The sequence below is a fragment of the Streptopelia decaocto genome (assembly GCF_964273445.1).
Source record: "Streptopelia decaocto genome assembly, chromosome: 6".
Taxonomy (NCBI): Eukaryota; Metazoa; Chordata; class Aves; order Columbiformes; family Columbidae; genus Streptopelia; species Streptopelia decaocto.
This window is the reverse complement of record NC_138660.1, coordinates 29,516,561-29,540,930: the sequence shown is the minus strand read 5'-3', so window position 1 is coordinate 29,540,930 and position 24,370 is coordinate 29,516,561. Positions and strand designations below refer to the sequence as shown.

At 46.6% G+C, this 24,370-nt stretch overlaps 1 protein-coding gene across 5 annotated transcripts in view; it reads left to right on the top strand.

Annotated features, from left to right (window-relative positions):
* Nucleotides 1–24,370, top strand: part of PLCL1 (phospholipase C like 1 (inactive)) — a 130,917-nt gene that overhangs the window by 90,303 nt on the left and 16,244 nt on the right. The window contains exons 4-6 of one of the 5 annotated variants that reach the window (XM_082055414.1): nt 3,245–3,320; nt 6,139–6,248; nt 19,808–21,436. In XM_082055414.1, coding sequence (XP_081911540.1) covers nt 3,245–3,320; nt 6,139–6,248; nt 19,808–19,984 — 363 coding nt within the window. In that variant the 3' untranslated portion in view covers nt 19,985–21,436. Of the gene's footprint in view, nt 1–3,244; nt 3,321–6,138; nt 6,249–8,251; nt 8,390–17,794; nt 18,171–19,807; nt 21,437–24,370 lie in introns of those variants that run through there. The other 4 variants (XM_082055418.1, XM_082055417.1, XM_082055416.1 and 1 more) reach the window with 4 other exon arrangements.

The window sequence follows — 24,370 nt, the reverse complement described above, 5'->3', positions numbered from 1 at the left end:
TGTTGCAGGCATGTGTGAACCGAGGGACACTTGTGCACTTTGCTTCTCAGTTATTGGTTCAGCATTATTTTTCCTCCAAGATCAAATGATTGAATCATTTGCAGATCAAAAGCGATAAACAAGTGATAATAAATGTTCTTGATTTTACCCGGGCTCTTGGCTTGTGTGCATATACGGAATTTTTTCTAGAAAAATAAAAGCGGCTCCCCAAGTATCCTTACATGTCTTGAATCACAATAACAGATTGGACAGAGTTGTCCCCAAAGGGACGTTTTTCACAATTGTCTGAGCGGCTGAAGACAAGAGATGTTACAGAGTGGAGCATCCTCTGCCAAGGAAGTGTCACCATGCGCTGACGTCAACAGCCCAGGACATGGATGTTGCCTTGAATTCCTATGTGTTTTAAAGAGTTTTCAACCCAAATCAGGCACAGACTGGGAAAGTGATTCTCCTGTTTCTTTCTCCACTTCTTATAATCCTCTCTCTTATTTACCCACCATTCTATCTTGGTCTCTGAAAGCCATGTCCCTTTGTCCCTTCTAAAACAGGTCAGATTGGAGCTTTTCTTACAGAATGAAGTTCCAGTTGGGTACTTTAGATACTCTGTTTTACTGTAAGCCTGTTGAAAGCTCTTAACATTAATTCCCACAAACAGTTAGTAGTTGCCAAGCTTTTTTGGTGACCTTTACAATATTTACTTAGTAAGTATCCCCTGAGGTGCTACCTTGTGTGTAAGTGAAAACGTATGATAGGGGAAAACTTTAAAAAAAAAGATAAAGAGTGGGTTTTCAGATCAGTTTATACTCTTATCTGTATGAATCAGTCTCTGGTTCCTCACAGCGAACACTCAGACTTTGTCCTCACCATAGCACGTTGCTCCTAATGCCGCGGTTAAGGATGGGAACAGGATTTCTGTCTTGAAGAGATACCGGGTCCTGCACGCTGTGTTATCACAGGTGACAAAGACACTATAGACCAGCCCAAATCATCTCTCATGTTTAGCCCAGGGTGTATTATTTATTTCTCCCTGGTCCATTATTTTCTAGAGGAGCCTGTGAGGCAGGATGCTGGGGTAGCGCTAAGGGCATCCTCTGAACCCTATCACCGAGCTGAGGAGCTCGGAATCCACTCTCAGGATCTGTCATGGGACAAAAGCTGCTGATTCTTGTCGAGATCGCTGCCGTGCAGGAAGACAGGAACAGGTTAATTTCTGCTCTGAGATCGGTTTTTAATTATTTGTTCTTGCTGAGCTGAGAGCTGAGACTTTGATGTCAGCATCAAAGGAGCGAAGGGCCGCTCTACCCACTCTGCATTAAGGGAAAATTGACATCCTATTGCCACTTTTCTCTTAAAAAATGAATGTGATTCCTTCACATCTGAGAACCCTGAAGCAGGCGTGCCAGAAACTCCTGACACTGGGGCCAGTGGTTGGATGAAGATGCGGTCAAACGTAGGTTACCAAATTGCATGGTTCGCAAGCTCGCTTTTTTGGTGTGTGGTAGGATAATTTCCGTGGCCACACACACACACACATATATATATATATATTTGTATATATGTTAAAAAAACCCTGTCCCAAATCAAGTTCTGCTTGGGAGACCTGAGCATCAGGAGCTTTGGACATCCCGTCCCATCGGCCCCTTCTGCACAAAACGACCATGTGCTGTGGTACAGAGAAGCCAGAGGATGGGGAGAAATCGTCGTTTCTTTGTGGATGACAAGCGAAAATACCGAAGAGTCAAAAATCAGCATGGTGCCTGAACAAGCAGGTAATAGGAATGAAAGGCAAAGGGTGCTATCAAAAGTCATTTCAATCTCAGGCGTATCCACTGGGTATGTTCTCTTGAAAAACAGCTTTGCACTCTGCAGATGTAGCAGGCCTTTTTGTTTCTGCCTGTGAAACTGGTAATGGATTTCTTTTCCTAATGCTCTTGTTTATATCAAAGCGAAGGCATAGATATTTTCGTGGAATGAAGCCTGTATGAAGAGGTTTAATTAGAAATGAAGATGGCACGAGGTGCACAATCTGGATCTGAATTTCTCCAGAATTTGGAAGTTCAGGTGTGACAACTGCAAGCATCTCTTCTCCCTTGTACCTTATTCAAACAATATGATGCGCTAGTTTGCAAATGTTAGTTTAATACTGTTACATTGTTTTCCACTCAAATCACCGAAACCTGCTGGTTATGTTTTCATATTTAGTGTGATTGAAAGTAGGAAGGCTTTTAGTAGCTGTAGCATTTTGGCAAAGCCTTCAGGCTGCTGTAAGTTTGGGATGTAACACGAGGCAGGATTCGGTTCGCACCATTTTTAATTGGGATCTGCTGGGATTTGGTTGGGATTTGCCGTGGACGTCCCGGGAGAGCGAGATGATTCTCAGGCACAGGTTGTTACACAGCGTGTTTCTCGCCTTCTGTAGCACGTGCCACCTTTTGCGCTTTCACAGGATGTAGCATAGGAACAATTTGCTTGCTTGCCTCAGTTCCTGAAAGGCTTTGGAAGGTTTGTTGCCATCAAAGGAGAAGAGCATTTGCAAGATGGGACGCGCAGGAAATTTGTCATGGAATGACACTTCATCTGCTTGCTCTTAATGGGCTACTCTAGAAGACACATAAATACGAATATCTCTTGGAACTTGTGAGTGGGCTTGTTGACACTGCCTGTCTCTTTTGTCTTTTTTTTAAATTTTATTTTTCTTTTAAACTTGGATGGGAATGTTGCGGATAAGATAGGATTTGGATCTGAATGTCCCCAAAGAAAAGCTGTAGCTGTCTGATCCACCATGGTGCGTAAAGTTCAGCACATGCTGAAGTGCCTCTTGAAATCAGCGCTATTCATGGCTGGGTAACATTTCTGATAACCACTTATCTCAAGGACTATGCTTGTTTCTCCTTTTGTTGTAAGAAAAGTACTAATTAGAAAGGGCTCGGTTTCACACAGAGTGGATTCTGTTTGCGTGCTAACTCTGCTTTCTTCCCAGATCGTTTCTGTTTCCATCACTTTATTCCCTGTCTCACTGATGTAAACCAGCTGTTCTTTAACTTCTGGAGCAAAACATTTTCTAAGGAACCATCACTTAGCTTGATCCAGACTTGGGAGCCCTGATGTGAAGGAATGATCTGGTCTTTATGGTGTTGCTTGCAGAGCTCTTTCTAATTTTGAACCTGTGTGCTTTTCTCCAGACTACATGTTGCAGGACACTCTAGTAATGCCGCTTTTTATTCTTCTGTTTATTTTCTGACAGATGATTCAAGAGAGCAGGGTTCTCATCGAGACAGCAGACATCACTCACGACAAGATCGTTCAGTGCCAAAAAGCAGGTAATCCTTCATTGCGCGGTTCTGGGTGGGAGAAGGGAAACAATGTGCCAGAATAGGTTGTGACTAATGCAGCATCTCTCCCCTGGTGTTCAAGCGAGCATCCCGGTCTTGCCCTGCAGATTCCAGCCTCCTGAAGGCTCAGCCTCCAGCAGTAATGCAGGCATGGGATCAGGGAAAAATCCTCAGCTTTCGCCTTAAAAGCTACTTCTCCAGCTGCTCTTCAGCTCTGAAATGTCCGATAGCATTTAAATTAGTCAAATGGACTAGAAAGGCATTCAGCTAAAAAGAGGGAGTGAGAAGGCGTGCTGCCTTTGCTGAGCTCTGTTTTCTACCACAATCATTCCCTTAAACACAGGAGGCGAAAGGCTTTGAAACCCACAGGACCGAGCTCCGCTGCCTGTCTTTACTTACTTATTGCTGTTTAGGTTTGCTTTACACCTTGGATGCTACACCCATATAATTCCCTTATGTCACAGTGAATCTATGTGACTGTGCATTATGTACATCAGGTTTACGGGTGCAAACCACCGTAAGTAGGCTTAACATAGATCATACGTTGCTGTTTCCACTGATGCACAGGAATAAGCCCTGCTGGAGAGGTAAGGTGTTTGGTGGTGCTAATCCTCTACAACTAAATCCGTCAGCTTGCCTGTATCGGAAACCATGCTGAATAAATCCACGCAGTGTGTTTCTATTAGAGGTTTACACTGCAGAACTTACATCTCTTCTCAGTTCATTTAGTTGTACAGCTGCACCTTTCCTAACCTGCAACAAGCCTTGAAGGTCAGTAATGCCAACACTTGCTACCGTGTTTAATTTGTGTTCTTGGGACCACAACAATCGTAAATAGTTTTGTTTCTGATTGATAGGCGTTTTGGGGTTTGGCAAGTGACACAGTCTCCACCCATTCGCTTCTATTAAATCTAAATAATGAATGAAGCGAATGTTTTGTAGCAAATGGGAGCGGAGGGCTGGAGGTGTGTGCCGAGAACACGGCGCAGGACCGAGGCACCACCGAGTTCCCCTCTCCTTCCTTCCTTCCCCCAGATTGATTTCTCAAGTTTGTTCTCTTTGCTGCTGTGCCTACTTGTGTTTTCATTTGTTTTGCTTTTTTAGCCTTAAAAATATCATTTCTGATTGAGAAGCAGGCTGGAGAAGGGATGAAGTGCTCTTCTGAAGCCTCAGGGTTTAGATGGAGGAAAGGAGTAGGAGAGAGAGGATCCTTCACCGCGCTCAATTGCCAATCAGTTAGTTGCAAGTGTTACCCAGCCAAATTGTTCAATAACGTGGCGAGGTGAACCACTTAAAATGAAGAGGTGTCAGAGGTACCCGGATGACTTCTCATTTGATTTCATGTGCAGCCCTGCTCAGCAGCAGCTTGGAGGAGCAAAGTGCTAAATGTTTGCCTTGGGGCTCCTACCCTCAGCCTGACAAATGCTTGTGGCTCCCTCTTGCCGGGGCAGAACAGTCTCCAAGTTACAGCTGGGGGCAGCGTAATAACTAAAAGAATGCTGCATAATGTCCACATGGAGCTGAGCAGCATCAGCCTTTGTGGGTTTTTTTTAAGACAAAGCCAGTAATTTGAAGGCTTTCTGTCACTTGGGGAAGTGAAATGATTTGCACGTGGCTTGGCACAAGGCACAGTTGCAGGGGAATCTGGCTTGGGGTGCAGTTATTTAGAGTGTTTTCCAAGGGAAGCGCTGTTATCCCAGACAGGCAAAACTTGCGAGTGGGCGAAGTTTTGCAAACTAAACAGCAGAGAGATCTTGCATTGGGCGAGGTCGAGCTGCCTCACTGTTACCGAGCTCCTGGAGCCGGTGCAAGGCAAGAAGAAGCCTATTGTTAGAGTGCCAGCCGCCCTGGGCTACCCAAGGACTCCTTCCGCAACCAGCTCAGCAGCCCTCGGCTGTTCTCTCCAGGTGTTCTCTCCATGGGCATTTCTTTGATGTGGTTTCCACGAAGCTCAAATTTACGAGTGACATTTGCCTTAAAACATTAGGGGAGGGAGAGCTGTGAAACAACTGGAGGTGGAACTTGTTCAGCCAGGATCGGCTTCAGGCGTTTCGGAGCGATTTAGCACCAATTTGGCCTTTGTAAGGTACAAATTAAGGCAATACAGGCAGCTCGCTCTCTATTTTGTCTCTTAATCCACAGCAGAAATGTTTGCATACACTGTGCAAATCTTGCAGAATCGGTGGGTTAATTGGAATCGCTCAGGTTTTTATTCTGCTCCCAGATTTCCTGAATTCTTGTATCTAGCAACAGATTTGCAGACATTTGCCACAGAAACCGGCAACAAAACGTGACAATTCCCAGGCGTGTGGCTGGAAGTGTCAGTTCTCCCGGCTGCAGGAACAGCAATCTTGTGCTTAGCGGTGTGCGTTTCTGACATAATTTATCATTGTGCAGTACCAGGGCTTTTCTGTCTGACCCTGATTAAGATTAATGAGGAGCTGTGCATTTGAGTCTGTATTTGCTATGCTGAACAGGTATCTTTGTCTGTCAAACTGCCTTCCAAGGTACAAAATCATCTTTGGAAGGAGCGTGATGGTTTTGTCGCAATATTGCCAGCACTGCACACTGAGTAGAAGCGCTGGAGTTGGGTTTGTGGAAAGGAGAGTTGCATATGAAGTGAAAGCAGAACCACAAGGTTGCACATGGCTTTTGGTTCTGGAAGGTGCTTTCCAGGATGGGGTCATAACATGGAAAGCGGGGGGGAAACACAAGGGGTTGTAGGAAGTACCAGCGGAATGCTCACTGAAGGTTTTATAGGGGAAATGCTGCACTGGGTGATATAAAAATCTGGGGTTTTTTTTAGGGATGGAATTCCACGAAGAGCTTCATAACCTCGGGACAAAAGAAGGTTTGAAAGGAAGAAAATTAAGCAAAGCCATTGAGAGTTTTGCGTGGAATATCACAGTGCTGAAGGTAAGCACAGAAACCACCCCCTTGCGTCTCCCATTAGCAAACCTTTGCTCTTTTAGCTCGTCTATTTGTACTGTCTTAGTAATACTGAAGCAATATTTTGCTTTAGTGGGATGTATAAACTATCCTATATTATTGAGATTCGCTCAATATATCTAATTACTGCTCTGGTTTGGAAGCATAGAATGGAATTTCCCTGTGGTAGGTAGAATAAATGCCTCGTGCTCAGAGTCACTCTAAACACAGTCAGGGCAACTCTAAACTTTTCCATTTTCAGATGTTTGTCAAATAGAGAAGTTCAGAGCTCTGCGGGTGACCTATGATTAATAAAGGTGCAAGTAGAATATCAGAGAAACCTTTTCCATGGAAAATAATTGCTGCCTGGCACATATTGTCAACATATTGAAGAGCATTTCAAACAGCTCGTCAAGGTCAAGGAATAATTGACATGTTTCATTTCTAAGCCACAGCTACGTGCAATAAGGAATTGCTACTGGCAAAATCATTAAATAGTCACAGAGTGCGAGATTAAAGTGTATTTTATAAAGAGCATTCTTTTGGGCATTCTTGATGTTTAAAAATGCCCTGGGGTACTTTTAGGACGTACCTAATGAGAATGAATCGAAATAATATGTCAGTTTCTTCCTTAATTCGTAAAAACTTAATTACATATTAGTTATACCCACTAGGAGGACAAACTGTTTGCCAGCACATGAAAACCTTAGTAAGAACAGAGACATTATAACGTGCTGACAGTCAACTTTGACATATATACGTATTTTTAAAATGTCACATCTTCCTATTTAGTCCCACATCATGTAAAATACTGTCAGGCTCGCAGTCAGTAATAGTGAGAGGCACAATGTCAATACAATAGACAGGAGAATCATGTTCTCACAGTGTAATTACAGGAAAGGTTATGATCCAAATTTAGTCCTCCATCCCTGGAGGAGTTTAAAAGATGCAGAGATGAGGTTCTAAAGGATGCTGTTTAGATGTGGCGGTGCTGGGTGAATTTGATGATCTTTGAGTGTATCTCCTAATTATCCCTCATTCAAATTAACGCTGATGAGTTGTATAAAGAGAGAGGTTGCCGAATGCAGAACGTGCACAATTATTAAATTGCTAACGCGGTTCTCTCTTTGGGGCAGAAATCCACAATTTTATGGTGTAGTCTTGATCAGCGTTAGCTCTGGTGTAAGTGGTTTTATGCAGCAAAACTGTGCACAAAACGCACTTTTGGAGGATTGTGTTCACAAGTTCCTTTCTCCCGGTCATTTGTGTGCTGTGATCTGCAGCATCCAGACCTCTCACTGCGGTACCAGAGCCCCACGTGTGAACTTTGAGGCTCCTCGGAGAGACAAAAGCCGGATTTCTGAAAGATATACATACATACAGCCTTATACTTATCTGGCCTTACCTAAACTGAACTGAATTTAGCATCACTACAAGGTATCAGTTTTCTTACAGAAGAAAAGCAATATATCAGACTGTGATTTTTATTCTGAAGCACCTTGTGCGCAGTGGTACCTCAAGGAGTTGCTGCTGATCCTTGGGAGGTCTAGGTCCACTCCCAGCCTTCATTTAAGGGTTATTATAGTGCACTATATGGGTTTTTTTAACGGATACTGTACAGTACTTTGTACCATCTTGTAAGTAGGATTTATTTGCGTCTTTTCACATCAGTCTTTTTTCCTGTAGTTGGGCAAGAACCACGGCTTCGCTCCCTGGCATTCTACAGAGTAGACAACAGAGCGGCATGGCAGTATCTTGGGGACATTTCATGTCATTAAACACGATGGTGACACTATATCCTACCATATGTCATATAGTTGCTGCCAAAGGATTTGCACAATTTACACTACCTAGATCTTCAGTGAGAGCGCAGTGAACTCATGAGCCCCTGTAAAGCTGCAGCGTTCCATGTAACATATATTTCTTTCCCTGTAAGTGAAATAAATCCTGCCCCTCAGTATTCCTCATACCTACATCCCTCCTTTTCGCAGCGTCTCTCTGTGGACACAAGCACATTGATGCTCAATTTGTGAAACAGCAAAAATAGATGAAATATAAGCCATAGTGGCTTAGCAACCAATTCTTGTGATTTGCTGTCATCTTGTGACAGCGCGAGTCCAGCGAGAGCAGCGGCAGGAGCGGTTTGCGTGGCACGGAGGCTCCACGCGTTCCTCTGCATGAAGGGCTCCTTGTATTATTCCACGCCTACTTGTTTCCACATCTCCCTAGGTAAATGTATTTTGAATGTGGTTACCCCAAAGGCTCTTTTTCCAGAGAGGCTCGATGCTTCTCCTGCTGTCTAATCCCCATGTTTGCGTTTGCTTTGCTGATGCAGTGCAGAGGGGTGTTCCTGCCTTTTAAACCTCTCCAGAACTTTTCCCCTTGCTGCTTTTGAAGGGTCTGCTGCCTTCCTCCCACACCAGCTCAGCTGACAGATCTTACAAACCTGCGAGGAAATGCACCTGCTCTCATTATTCATGTAGTTACCTGATGGGTTGGTCTCTGACACGTGAACTGAAGGACAAAAAGGCAAAAAAGACCCAAGACAAACCATGTGGCTTTTCTGACAGGGTGCTAAAGAGAAGGTGAAAAGGTCCAACAGGCTCAACATCCTGTAAATACCAACCTTCTTAGCTTGAAGCGGTTTATTGAGAAGCAGAGGGGAAGGTGAGGAAGGAGATGGGTTGAGGTTGTTCCTTAGCGTGTGAAGGATCTGGAGGAGCTGGAGCTGTGGGACAGCAAAGCCAGTGCTCCTGGCCCTTGGGCCGTGCTCTGGGGAGCTGTTTCAACATCTTCCTGGGATAGGGAGATTGAGAGTCCTTTACGTGATACTGAATTACTAGATAAGGAGTGTGATTCACTCGCAAAGCTGTTTGGATCAGCGTGTTTTGTAAGCAGCAGAACCATCCGGTGTAACTATGCGGTAGGTGGGTCCTTGTACCCCACAGCGTGCTGTTCTCCGATGACTCCGTTCGCAAACTCCTCCGGCTTTGCTTTCCTTGCCCAAGCCCGAAGGCAGGACCCAAACCTCTATAAAAGACACTTAATCTCGGTGGATTTGGTCAGTTGTGATGGAAACTTCTCGAGTTACTTCAGCAGCGTGTATCAGGGTAAAAGGAGTGTAATCCCAGTCTCTTGGGGCAAATCAGAGATGTGTGAGGGCTCAGAGCCCCCGGGTGGCTTTGCCCTGTATTAGTGTTTTGTCCAACACTGGCACAGCAGGAGCGTTTCACTGACTGGTAAGAAGCGATTGTCCAGCAGGATCAACCTGAATAATTAGCTGCTGCGAATTCAAACCCTGCTCAAATCCTTGGCGTGGTGCTTGGTGTGAGGCTGAGGTGCTCTCCATGGTGACACCCCGTGTCCGAGCTGGTGACCAGAGTCGGCTGAGCAGAAATGTAGGTCTCTGCCATTTTTCTTCCTCCTTCAGTGCCAGTCACCAAAGTTCATCCAGAAAACAGGTGCTGTGAGCGGCCTTCCTCTGCTCTAAAGCCTTTTTTTTTGTGTTGTCTTGTTTGGTTTTTTTAGGCTGCAATCCAAAGTTTGGCATTTCGGATGTAAATATTATTCCTTTGGTTCTACCAGGATGGGTCTGTGTGTGTGCAAACACATGTATGTAGATAGGAGATGAGACCAGCCTGTCAAATATATATGCAGAACAGTAACTTTGGGACAAAAAGAGCACATTAGAGAAATGAAAGATGGTGTGAAAAGCCACCTTGTTTAGCCACCTTTGTGTTCCCTGTGTTTAACTAAAGTAAGCCAGAGGTAGATGGCAAGCAGTCCTGTGATCTGACCTGTTGTTCTGAGTGAAGAGACAAATCAGCACCTATGAGGAGGTTATTTGCAAAATGAGTGGGTGGGATTACAGGTTCCTTGAAGGGACTTGTCCTTTGAGGAAAAAGCTACTCCCGTGTGCGTGGGTGTCTGAGCAGAACGGGGCTGGGAAGCGGGTAGTAGAAAGGGCGTGAGGAGAAGATGACTGAATGGAATAACGCTTATAGACTATTCCCCCCTAAAGGAGGGTTGTTTGGGTGTAAAAACTGGGTCAGTGTCGCCTCCCATCCCTTGGAGGAGGAGACAGCAAAGGCAGGAACTGCAAGTGACGCAGGAACTTCAGCAGCTTCTGCCACCGTCCCCTCCCCTGCGACGGTGACAGTTTCATCTGAGACAGGGATATCAAAGGCTGCCGTACTGCGGTGGAGTCAATTAACGCAACGTGGAAGTTGGGAATCCTATTTGTGCCAGTCTGACAACATGACCTCATTCAGGGGAATTAAAAGGGCTGTGCTGAAAGGATGAGTTTCAGCAGAAATTCACACATTACTTTGCTTTTCTCTCTCAATGACTCTACTAACAAAGGCAGAAAATGAGCAGCTTTGTGTTATAACCCCAAACAAGCATCCAGTGGGACAGGATGCTGGGGGTGCCAGAGCCTTTTGTCCCTGCCATTTCCCCACACAGGCCGTGGGGTCAGTAGTTATTATAAAACTGATGGCTTTTTCTTGGACTCAAGGACTGAATATTGCTTAGGAAACTCCACTTACCTCTTCATACAACTTGGACAATTCCTTAAATAATATCCCTTAAATAATATATGAGAGGAGAGATTCAATTGCATGGTTGTTATTATTGAAAAGACACGTTACACTTTTAAATTGTCATATTTTAATCTCCATGATTTAGCAGATCTACTTTACAACCTAGAACTGGCCTCTGCTGGGCTCAACTCATCCCTTCCCACTTCTGGCCCACCTGGAGATGACAGTGGTGGTTTGGTCTTCCTTGTGTTTTAAACAGTTCACAGAATCACAGAATCGACTGGGTTGGAAAAGACCTCAGAGACCATCAAGTCCAACCCTTGGGCCCCATTTCTGGTGGTCTGTGGCGGGACAGAGCAAGAGGGAATTGCTGCCTGAAGCCTCCAGCCACATCATCTTTTCTGCATTTGCGTAGGGCCGTGGAGTACCAGGGAGAGACCGGGTTGCTGATTTGTACACGGGGAGGACACGAAGAGAGGATTCCTTGTACATTGTTTTTTCTCTGACGTTTGCTTATTGTTAAATCTGAATCATGCCATTCTCTGGGATCTGTACACTGGTGCTAGCCTGCAGCAGTTGCTTTCAAATGTAAGCTTTGTGCCAAGAGGTTTAACGTCTTCTAAAAATTACCTTTGTGGTGTATTTTGAGCTAGTTACAGCTACTGTCAGCAGATTGCATATGGTTTCCGAGTGCTTATAAATGATGTGAAGTTGATTGCCCCTTTTGTCATGTGGATTACATGCCAGCATCCACAAAACCGCGCTCCCCGCAGGGGGACAGGTGTCTGATCGAAGCCAATTCCCCGCGGGAGCTCGGGAGGTGATGAAAGCTGCCGGTTGCTCCATCGAAACCTCCTCTCCGCCATTGCTGAGATGGTGGTTGGGTTTTCCCCAGCACTGTCAGTATCCTTGGTCAAATCCCTTATGCTTTGTTGAAGCTCAGGGCTCGTGCCTGTGTGTGAAGGCCAGGTCCTTCCTCTCTCCCTCCCATAGACAGGAATCCTTTCGGGATGTGCGTAATGGCCTCACGTTGTGCCAGGGGAGGTTTAGATTGGATATTGGGACAACCAACGTCTCAACAAGTAATACAGTCCCCGTCCCGCACCACTTTGTACTCGGTTCACTCGGTTTGCGTGGCGTCTCCATTCCCGTCCTTCACGGAGACTTCTCACCTCCAGCCATGCCCGTGTCTGACCCCGCCGAGTTTTCTCCTGCCTGCGCAGTCACTTTGTTTTGGTGGATCCCTGCCAGCGTGGTGCTCACCCAAATAACCATCTCTGCTCCTCCTTGTCCTCAGTTTCCCTGGGGGGCGGGTGGGGTTCCCCAAGGGAAACAGGCTCCACGGAGCATCCTTCATCCTCCACTTGTGGGAAGGCGAGCGGAGGAGGCAGCTCAGCTCTGCTTTTACCAGCAAACCCAACTTTGGCTGACCCGAGTGACAGGCTGGTCCCTGGACAGGGAATGTTTTGCTCTCAAAGCTTTCAGCTTCCGCACAAAGGCGTTTGCGGTCTGTGCTGCTTGTGAATAGGTTCAACCGCTGCCCACAGCACCTGGCACGGAGGGAGAGGAGCAGCCAAGGCCGGGGGGTGTCGTGTCCCATCCTGGGGAGCTGGGGACCTGCACTGCAGGCGTTTGCCAGCTTGCCACTGCAGCAGGAGGATTTGCAAAGGGTAGAATTGCGAAGGAATTAGTGTTGGTGCCGAGCGGTCACTCAGAGGGACGAGAGCGCAAGGAGCTGCACCAGGAGCAAGCGCCGCCTGAGCGCTCCCTTACCTGCCCCGTCTTCGTTAGGTTATTGCGGTTAGCGTTAAGCACAGCTGCAGGTATTATTGTTTAATTATTTTAGCTATTACCCTAAGCAGTGGTCTAAGAAGAGCAGTGAGTATTTGTGCCACATCTCCTGTAGCACTCCCTGCCCAAGAATAACCCGAACACCAACCAAACAACAAAAAAAAGCCAAGACAGAATCAACTTAGGGATGGCCAGTAAAGCCTTTCCAGCTTCTGACGAAGTAAATAGACGTTCTGCTGTCACCGTTTGCAATGAAGGACATGATTTTGGAGTGAACTGTGTGGCTTGCAGCCTAGGCGGGTGCCAGCTCTCCCCAGACAAGGGTTTTGCTCAGGGCTTGCCTGGCACAGGTGGCAGAGCCTGGCCCAGGCTGCCCAGGGGGGTTGTGGAGTCTCCTTCTCTGCAGACATTCCAACCCGCCTGGACACCTTCCTGTGTAACCTCATCTGGGTGTTCCTGCTCCATGGGGGGATTGCACTGGGTGAGCTTTCCAGGTCCCTTCCAACCCCTGACATTCTGGGATTCTGTGTAAGGAGAGATGGGCAGGAGAACCTGGAGCCATCCGTATGGCTGGTTCATGAAGAGGAGAAAGGGTGAAGTAAGGAGTAATCTGGGTTAGATTCAGCTGCAAAACAGACCTTTTCCTGCAGCTGGTCCTTCTACTCAGAAGAAGTCTGCCCTCTCTGCCTTATTTCTCTTCCCCCTGTTTTGTTTTTTGCTGGACTTTACTGGAGCTCCCAGCAGGTGCTGGGACATGTGGGGAATCGGGTTTAGTGACCAAAGGAGGACTAAGAAATAAATACCCGGACATGCATTTGATTTCCATCTCATGGCTGTGTATCAAAAATAAGCAATGCCTCCATTTCTTCACCGGTGCGGGGTTTTGTTAGTACTGATTGTGCACTCCTGGGCTTCCAGCCAACCCTTTGATTGGGGACTTATCAGCAGAAGCAAGGCAGGCTCCTGGCGCAGAGGGGTGACAGCAAGGATCCGTACACTCGCGTCTGTGCTTGCAAACTGTCTGCTCGATGCAGCGCCCGAGAGACGCGCGAGCAGCCGAGCCGCTCAGCACATGGCCAACGTCAAATTAATGCCGTTATTCCTGAAAGCAAATTCCTGCTGCAGCACACTTAGACAGTCGATGTTCACATTCATTGCTTTTGACAGCCTGATATAAGGTAATTTAATTTAAATGCCCCAGATGAGACAAAAAAAAATAAAAAGGGGAAATAGCCCACTCTTTTAATACATAAAATGCCTGCTTGAAGGAATAGATTAGTACAGCATGATTGATTTGCAAGAGGCCCTGGATTTTGGTGGAGAGCTCTGTTTGCAGATCGATGTGGCTCGCTACGGCCTGAGCGCTTTTGCCACTTGGGCATTCGAGCAAATGGTTGGCGTTAATTCCTTCTCATCTTCATTGTGGGACAAGGTGGGTTTGGGAGGGCGCTTGGCTGTGTTTCAGAGAGCAAACTGGCCACCTGAACCCCTCACCTTTATTTCATTAGGCAAATCCTGTAGGAGAATTACAAATATATTCCTAAGTTGCCGTGCCTGCGCAGGGCAGTGACATACTCGCGCTGACAAGACCAGCAGCCACAATCAGACGTTTCTCTATTTACTTTTTTGCTAATTGCATGGCTCGTTTTAAGGTTCTCCTTGTGTGGCAGAGGTGCTGTGTTCATTTGCACCTCCCAGGCTGCCCTTGAGGTCTGCGTTCGGCTGTACCGCGCGATTTCAGGAACGTACAAGAGGTGGGATGGTGGATTTGTAAGAACTGGAGAGCGTTGCCCTGTGCGGTACCGATACGTGCTCTCCATTTCCAGCACAGCTGTTTAGGTCCTAGAAAACCAGCCAGGCTGATGCTGGACACCACTCTTGATCCCCATTGAATCATCCTCTCCAATGCAGACCCAAATGGCAGATGAAATCCGTTCAAAAGTTTTGAGGTTCGCGGGGGGCAGCCCGATGAACAACTGGCAGATTGGTCTGCGTTGAGAGTTTAAATGGGAGTAGTTACGAGATGGAACTGTTTTTCGGGTGGTCTGGGTAGTGTTCTTAGCACAGCACATTTACTTAGTGTCAGCATACCCATCTGCAGTCACAAAACCATCGGGAAAAATTTAATGAAATATAACAAGGGGAAGTGTAGAGTCTGTCATCTGGGCAGGAACAACCCCAGGTTCCAGTATAGGCTGGGGAATGACCTATTAGAGAGCAGCGTAGGGGAAAGCGACCTGGGGGTCCTGGGGACAGCAGGGTGACCATGAGCCAGCACTGGGCCCTTGTGGCCAGGAAGCCAATGGTACCTGGGGTGGGTTAGAAGGGGGTGGTCAGTAGGTCAGAGAGGTTCTCCTGCCCCTCTGCTCTGCCCTGGGGAGACCACACCTGGAATCTTGTGTCCAGTTGTGGCCCCTCAGTTCCAGCAGGACAGGGAACTGCTGGAGAGAGTCCAGCGCAGCCACCAAGATGCTGAAGGGAGTGGAGCATCTCCCGTGTGAGGAAAGGCTGAGGGAGCTGGGGCTCTGGAGCTGGACAAGAGGAGACTGAGGGGGGACTCATTCCTGGGGATCAATATGGAAAGGGGGAGTGTCAGGAGGATAGAGCCAGGCTCTTCTGGGTGACAACCAGTGACAGGACAAGGGGCAGTGGGTACAAACTGGAACACAGGAGGTTCCACTTAAATTTGAGAAGAAACTTGTTCCTGGTGAGGGTGGCAGAGCCTGGCCCAGGCTGCCCAGGGGGGTTGTGGAGTCTCCTTCTGTGCAGACATTCCAACCCGCCTGGACACCTTCCTGTGTAACCTCATCTGGGTGTTCCTGCTCCATGGGGGGATTGCACTGGATGAGCTTTCCAGGTCCCTTCCAACCCCTGACATTCTGGGATTCTGTGTAAGGAAAGACAGGCAGGAGAACCTGGAGCCATCCATATGGCTGGTTCATGAAGTAAGCGGAGAAAGGGTGAAGTGAGGAGTAATCTGGGTTAGATACAGAAGTATTAGGAGATTGTTCCTGTTCACTTCTTCCTCATCCTTGCTGTCCTACGTGTCCACGCTTCTGGCTACGGTGTGTTGGGCACATCAGCCCTGGGGCTTCTGACCTTTCCTGGAACAATCTTTGATTCCATTCCAACACGCACCTTAAAAGCTCCTGTTCGCCTTGTTTTTATTGCGTAACCTTGTGTCAAAGCTGCACGACCGTCTATTCCACAATAGTTTCTCTTTCCTGCTCTTGCTTACAGAGATTTAACACTCTGTGTAATGGTCAGTGCTGCTCCCTGGGGGGATATTTTGTTTTTCAGTCATCTCAGATCTGTTCTCCATGTGTATATGAAATTCTGCTATGCAAGGGTTTAAAATAGTTTGGCAAGTAAGGTTTGATTTTCCTGTGGGGTAACTCATTTTTGCAGCCCTTTATTTTTCGGTGTGCAAGAAGTGGTTATATGCTTTGTGTGTAATCTTTGTGTACGGCAATTTTTCATGCCAACATGTGCACTATGATCCCTATCACGGAGAATAAAGCAAAGCTCTTGACAAACTGTACGCAGTCATACTGAAAAGGGCGGGTTTTAAAAGGCTGCATTGATACAGCAATCCGCTGTTTGTTTTTGCAGTGCTCTGTTCTGAAATGTGGATGTATCATAATCAAATCCATATCAATCGTTCCCACACTTAACTTTGGAGGAGGCATGAAAAAATATCTGCCTTTTGTTTAACATAACAGTCCAATCACTTCATTAATGATTTCCTCCTCGGGGTTACATTTTCAAAGCCATGTGCTATCATTTAATCATGTGCCTCCTTATTAATATTAAATGCAATTAAAGTTGCACTATGACACTTTGAAATGCCACCTCCCCACAGCGTATCCCAATATCCCAGCAGCTCTCCAGCTTTTCTGCTTTCCCAGTCCCTTGGTGCCGTTTCCTTCCCCGCGTTACCCCCAAAATGAGGAGTGATATGATGCTCCTTGTTTTATTTGGCTATGTCTGGCTTTTTCAGCCTCTGGAAAACTTACTTTGTGATGAAATAATAATGTATTATACATACCCATATATTTATGTCGAAAGATACGTGCAACAGATTAAAAAGATATATATATTTTGGAGTTGAACACAGAGTGATACCAGTTGCCTAAGCTGCCTTCTCATTGCATTTCCCCAACCTCAGCACCTGGGTTGTTGTTGGGTATAATGAACTGTCAGCTTGACTCTTAAAAACTTAGGAGTTTGATTTGGAAAAAGGAACAAACACCAAACCAAACCAGCATTCAGAATTCATCCCATCTGTGGCCATTGTCATTGCCTGTCTAGAGCCCCTTACGCTTCTTAAAGCCTTTCAGGGGTTGTTGCTGCAACTGAGCAATATTTAAAGTCGTGTCAGAATATCCCTGTTTTCTAAGGGGTATTAGCCCATCAAGGTAAAGACTTATAATCTTAGGCTTGCTTGGCAAGCTGTGTTATTTGCACTGTAATGTCAATTGGTGCTGAGGCTCCGTGGTTAGTTGTAGTTTGGTGTGTGAAACTTGACATTTAACGTTCCCTAAGTCTAAATAAAAACGGGCCCCTTGATCAGTTTTTCAAGTAGAACACTCGATGAATCTCTTCTGGCTTAATTGAGTGTCCTGCCAACTGCTGAGTTTAGCCTTTTTTACGAGTATTTATGTCCAGGAGGGCTGATGCCATCAATAGCAGGAGGGAGAGAGATGGAGAGATGCTGAGATGGGTCATCATCGTCTCTTTGTGTGGAAGAGAGATGCTTTGTAAGGGCAAAGAGGGTTGTTCTGCGCACAGAGATCATCACAATGGCTGACTTAGGAAGACTGGTTCAATGCAATCGTGCTTTTAAAGTTTACTCCAGTGTAGTTTGTTAAGGTATTGCCACAATTCTGCCGACTTTTTTTTTTAAAGTGGATTATGCTTGCAGCCAGTTTTTTAAATCAAACAGATGGCTTTTCAAACAGAGCATGCCCACAGATTGTTGTGTTTGGTGGTGCCTCTAGAACTATGACAGCTCTGTCACAGGGGGCTGCTTTGTTGTTAATTTTCGTGTGACAGATGATTCAAAATCGTTTTTCCTCCTTCAGCTTGCTCACATGAACCAGCTGTTTAAAAATAAAAAATACAGGGAGACTAAGACATAAATCAGCTGGTCTGTACATGAATGGAATTGCACTATTTTAATAAATCCATTTCTGGTTTTAGATCACTGTAAAATAAGAATGCCTGCAAAATATCGGAGGTGTGCTCAGGAGGAGTGTTTTTCTTCTTGGAACCCGAAGGTGTGTCGTGCGTTGCCTTATGAAACCCACGATCTGGATTGCCTGTGAAATCAGAATATGTATAAGGGAGAGCATCACCACCATCACCACTTTACCTCTCTGTGGCACTGGCTGTCCCAGGTTTTGGGCGCAGTTGTTCTTGGTGGTGCAGGGATGTCTATTTTGAGTTGTTTCTTGCGGCGAGGGGATTGTTCTGTTCTTTTGCGTGAATACACAGCACCAGGTTTTGTCTTAGAGAGGTTCAGGCCACAGAGCATCATCACACTGATTTTGTCGGCATGTTGGTGCAGCCTTTGGTGTCTTCAGCCCCGTGTGTGTGATGAGGAAAAGCTGCAGCTGGCTGTTTCATCCGGAAGCCTAATGGTTTAAAACTGCGTTTGTGTAGAGAAGAACCTTCCGCCCTTTTTGATAACGTTATTGTGTTGTTCATGATGCTGCTGTTGGGGAGGGGGACTGGGTGCTCCTGGCGTCTTCCTGCCACCTTTAACTGCTATGGCAATAAATCCTGGATAAATCATTCCTGTTTTTTTCAAACTATGTCTTTTTGCTGGCTCCTGAGTTATTTGTGTGTTATTTGTTTAACATAACAGTCCTGTAAGCGTCACGCTGCCGAGATACAAACCTCTTCAAAAGAGCTTCGTACCAAACAGCACAGAGCCGCTCACGCAGTCTTTTTGTTTTCCTGGCGCATCTGGGCAGGGGTTGGCATTGTTGGGCAGGGACTGATCCTGTCACCGGGCGGTGAGGCATCCCCGTTCTGGCTGATGCGCTTCCCCACGTGGTGTTTACCAGGGCAGCAGCACTTACAAGCCATTATTGTTTCTTCGTGCGATCGTTATTTACGGGCTCTCAGGCAGTGTGACGGTGCCAGGCGCTGGCAAAAAGGGCACCGTGCCCGTGGGTGTGGGATCAATCCTTCCTGGGAGCTCTGGGGAGCGGGGAGATGCTCTTTGGGGCAGGGATGCGAGTGTGATATTGCGGCCAGTGGAGGTTTTGCTTGGGAATATGTGTGTGACCCTGGGGGGTGCTTCAGGCTTGAAGTGCTGGAGCGGGTCCAGAGAAGAGCAACACGACTGGTGAAGGGACTTGAACATAAGACCTATGGGGAGAGGCTGAGTCTGGAGAAGAGGAGGCTTAGAGATGAGCTCAGCACTCTCTAGAACTACCTGAAGGGAAGTTATAGCCAGGTGGGGTTTGGTCTCTTCTCCCAGGCAGTCAGCAATAGGACAAGGGGCCATGGGCTTCAACTCTGCCAGGGGAAATTTAGGCTGGAGATTAGAAAGCAATTCTGTGCAGAGAGAGTGGCCAGGCATTGGAATGGCTGCCCAGGGAGGTGCTGGACTCGCCATCCCTGGAGGTTTGTAAACTGAGATTGGACATGGCACTTAGTGCTGTGATCTGGTCAATGGACTGGAGTTGGACCAAGGGTTGGACTGGATGATCTCTGAGGTCTTTTCCAACCCAGTCGATTCTGTGATTCTGTGATTAGCAGAACAGCAGCTCAAGTTCTTAGTGATACTGAATTTCAATAACCAGATGCATCTCCTGGCTTTTATTTATGTATCCTCCAGCACCAGAATCTTGAGATATCAATACTGCATAAATATTCATTTTGGCATTTCTGAACACGAGCCCCCTGATACAAACTTAATGCAACACATTTTTCCTGATAGTTACAGACTGGATTGCCATCCTGCTGGTCGCCTCACCTTTCAGTGCTCTGAGAAGCTAGATACAGAAGCAGGACTTTGCTTGTGAAGTCTCGCGTTCCCATTCTCCAGGTTCCCTCCCCAGGGGTGACCAGTGCCTATCCCGGGGCTCCGGGGGCAGAGAGGATTTGGGAGAGGGCCTGGGACGCATCCCGCAGCAGAGACACCGGAGCGGCGCTGTGTCCCGAGCGGTGCGTGCGATCCTCACTCTGTCTGTGCCTCCTCAGGGCCAAGGGGATCTCCTGAAGAACGCCAAGAGCCAAGCCCTGGAGAACATGAAGCAGATCCAGCTGGCATGCGGGTCCTGCGGGCTGAGCAAGAGCGGGCAGACGGACGCCAAGGCGAAACGGGGCCTGGAGGCCATCCAGGAGAAGGACACCGGCGATGAGAACGGGAGGCTGTGAGGGCAGCCGGAGCCCTCGCTGTTGTCACAGATTTCAATAACTCCGAACTATTTTTTTAAAGCATTTAAAAATTCACACAGGAATGCCCTCTACAGGGTGTCTGTAGTATTAAAATCCTCACAACGTCAGTATTTTAATGCGGTTAATTTATCTAAGTTCAACTCTGTTCAGTTTCTGTCGAGGCCGAGCTGTGTGCGCACATGCAGATCCCCTAGACGCCCATTTGTGCGTTGCATTAGCCATTTGCTAATTTATTCCTTTGTCATCTCTGAATAGGCCTGTTCATTCTGAAGATCAAAACAAATAGTACTGGTATCAGTTTTGTGCTTTATTTTGCTCTCCAGCTTTTACCATTTAACTTACAGGCTACATTACGCTGTTAAAATACAACAAATGTCACTGTCAGCTGTTTTTGTGAGGGCAAAACCAGCGGTTTACTGCAGATCCTGAACGTTATTTTTAATGAACAATTCAAACCAAGTAAAAGAGATATTAAATGGCCAGAGTTGCTGGATAGATTATGATTAAATTTGAGGTGTACATTTCACTGAACTTTAGCAATCTGCTCCTCAGGATACACCCAGATAGCACATCCTAACGTAAGAACTAGCTGATTTATTTCATTCCAGTAAATCTTTGCTACCTGGTAGATCTGCAGGACAGCTCTAGTCTTTGCTGATAGGCATTAACTCGTGTAGTAAGGAGCACAGCGAGTCAGCCCCGCGGTGACGAGGAGAGCGTGAACATCCTTCGGTGATCACCAGAATCAGAAGGTTTTACGGATCTCCCCAACTCCGAGCTTTACTGCAGGAGCTGCGAGAGGTCAGGTCTTGCTTTCCACCTTCTGCTTAGATGCTGAAGTCGGCTGGATGGAGCGAGCAGGATCTGGCCTTACGTTGTGGCAAAGAATCATGCTCTGCTAGAAGCGTGAAGAGAGGCTGCGGAACTGCCACAGGTGAAAATAGCTTGGGGAAAACAACAGGGTACCAGCGTTTTTTAGAGCAGTGACAAATATCCTGACACACGGCACAGGTTTAGGGTAGTTCTGCGAGTCGGGTGCCTCTTTGTGCTGCTCTTAAGGAGACGGAGAATGTCACGATGCAATGTGTCCTCGTCCCTCCCAGTGTCCAGCTCATGTGTGCTCACAACATTCATTTCAATCGTTTAAGTACTGTGCTTGAGTGTAGTATTTGTGTTACCTTTAACAGGACTATGTGGTTTATGGTTATAAAAAAAGACTATATTTATTTAAAGCATTGCTTTTATTTTGAAAAGCTACTTTTAAAATTAATTTGATTAACAAATATGCTAATTTTCTGAACTTAACAAAAAGTAATTGCTGAAAGTTTGACCGTTGGAGAATCTTATATAGCTATTGTGTTAAGTTATTTTTGACTTCTTGATAACACTATTATGTTCATGTTGCACATTACTGAGAGAGTAAAGCTATGAAACAACTTTGACCCATGTTTTTAATGTGATTTAACACATTAGATAACCAGTGAGACCTGGATAAAGGTGGGTTAGAGCGGGTAAGTTGCTTGAGAGAAGGTCCTGCTCTAATAGGAACTGTATTATTGCAAAGGTTATAACTCAGATGCCTTAAATACCATGCCAGTAAAACTTGCCGTACTTGTTCAGATCCAGGCTTAAGTCCTCTATTTATCTCTCCATCAGATTGTGGGTGTCTGTTCACCCTTCACTGAGGTCTGGAGAGGGCTGGCCTTGGTGTTTCATGCGAGGCTTAAAGCCCAGATCGGTGGTGCAGTGTGCGCGGTCACGTTTTGCCATCCTGATTTCATCACGGGTTGTGTTTATGTGAAAAACAGCAACTGCCCGTCAGTATTTACAGTTACAGAGGATGGAAAGTGCTAACCGAGCAGCGTCGGTTGTGAAGGATCAGCCTTGGGAAAGCATCTCTCTGGGAAAGGAGGTGCCTTCAGGACGGGTGAGTGCTTCATTTAAACCTAGAAATAGCGGGGTTTGCTCAATTTAAAAGGCTCTCTGAATGTCTGTACAGGAACTGCTGGCAAAATACCTTCTGGTCTTCCTTTCTTCTCTGATGTTATAAACAAATGACTGTAAAATTACACAGAGAAGGGCTTGCTTTCTGTGCCTGTGTGGAAAGGGCTACCGCATAGCTCTCACTCCATGTGTATTTGCAGAACCAGAAGATGATGGCTGGACTGAAATCCCATCGCATGCGTACGATCTTCAGCATTTATGTCGCGTCCTGTGCCAAGGTCACGCTGCCCGGGTTTCTGTGCCAAGAGATGGAGCAGAAACCTTGGGCCGGAGAGGGCTGGCTGGCAGCGAGAGCTCAGCTTGCCAGCCCTTTGAACTCACCGGGAGTGGGAGTGGATGATAAAGCAGCAGTCGGCCTCATAAAAATTAATTCAGCCTTGAAGGAGAACACGTGGAAAAATCATATCCAACATCAACAGCAAGAACACAGGGGTACGCCTGCCCGGCCTTTGAGGAAGCGTTTCGTGACGTGCCCGGCTCCTTGCAGTGGCACCAGAGCCTTCTCTGGGCCCTGTGCTGGGATGATTTGCCTGGTGTCCCACCTCCCTCTCCTGGGCTCAGCACGAGTTAAAGCACCATGCTGTTCTGCTGCTTTCATTTTTCATACATTTTATGCCCTGTTTTTAAAGGGATAATGCAGCTTCCTGGTGCAAACAAGGTGGGAGTGTTGCATGTTCCTCCCTCCGAGGTTCAGCTCCCAAAATATATCATTATCAGATAATTGCATGCACGGAGTGAGCTTTGCTGTATGATAATCCATCTCTTCCATCTCTCTGTTCAGACTAAAACATTAGGTCGTGGCCTCCTTGGCCTCCGTCCCGTTCCCACAGCGCCGCAGACCAGCCTTGTGAAGGGGACGAACTGGGGAAGCTTCAGAACAGACCAAAGTCAGGGGTTGTGCAGAAATCTCTTCTTGTTTCCACCGCTTGCTGTGGGACTGAGCATCGTGGGCACGGCTCGTATCGCAGCAGCAGCAGCGGGTGATGTACACACTCAATAAATCCAAGATTTACTTCGTGCAAAGTGCAGCACTCGATGGGGAAAGGTGATTGTGAAGGATGAAAACGTCTGGGCATAGTGAATGTGCGCTGGGGAATGGAGCAAACAACGGGCACCCCACCGCCCTCCCTTGTCAGCCCTTCTCACCTCCCTGGGAGGCATGAAAATACAAAGATTTCCATGATATTGTACCTGTATGATTGTGCTGTTTAAATCTGTTCTGGCACGGTCCCTTCGAGTTGCCTTTGCACAGGCTGGGGCTGAAGGGTCTTGCATTTGCTTTGCACAGCCGATCCCTGAAAAAAAAAAAAGCTTCCTTTTTAAAATAATGTTGACGAATATGTGAGTTCAGTAACCGGGATGTGAGCGACCAGGCTAGGCACGTGGTGCAAGTGCTGTCCCACCAGCTGTTCCTCTGCGTGAACATGCCCCCATCAAACAGGTCATGTTTTACACCAGCATTTTCTACTCACTTCCATTGTTTGAAACAGTTCATGAATAAATTGTTTTTTGCAGAAAATACTCATGGAGGAATTTCAAGAAAATGTGCAGCAAACAGAATCTGTGCAGACAGCGCACGAGGAGTGGGAGGCGGTGTTATGTCTGACAGCTGTTTGCTGTGCACAGTCCGCACACAGAATCACAGAATGTTAGGGATTGGAAGGGACCTCGACCCCCCTACTCTGGAAATCACTGATTGAAAAGGCAAGTTTGAGTTAACAGTGGTGATCTTTTTTGACCCAGAACGTATCAGTCCTCAAAGTCAACCCAACTGAATGCCTACAGTCTCTGAAGTGTGCTTGATCAAGAGTTTAGAATATGGGAAGAGATTGAATATGCTAGGTGAAGCACTATTTTCAGATGGAAATGCGGCTAAATAAGATACTAGGTATACGACATGGAGATGTGATTAGAAGTAGACAAAGATCAGTATCTATCTGGCTTGTCTGGAAGCACATATGGGGAGAACGGCGGAATACAGATGAATTATTTGTATGCATCCTCAGATAGGGTCTGGTGGACCAGTTACACATAATACAATTAGAAACACGGTACAAATTATGATTCGGGCAGCAGCTGTGATTATTTATGATGCTGATGGATGGAGAAAGGTAGCGGCAAAGCGCAGGGGGAGTGTTGCAGGTTTGCATGCCGTGCGTGGAGGAGAAGGCGGGCGGCACTGCTCCTCCATCCCGCACAAAGCAAATGGGCCGAAGCGTCGGTCGCTGCTGTGTTTCATAGTGAAGAATTAAGAAATAGAGTGTGCTGGAGAGGCAGAAACGGTATTGAAGGATGTGCCCGTTCCGTAGATGATAATTTTGTTGTTGTTCTTATGGATTCTGACTTGATATTTTGTAGGAA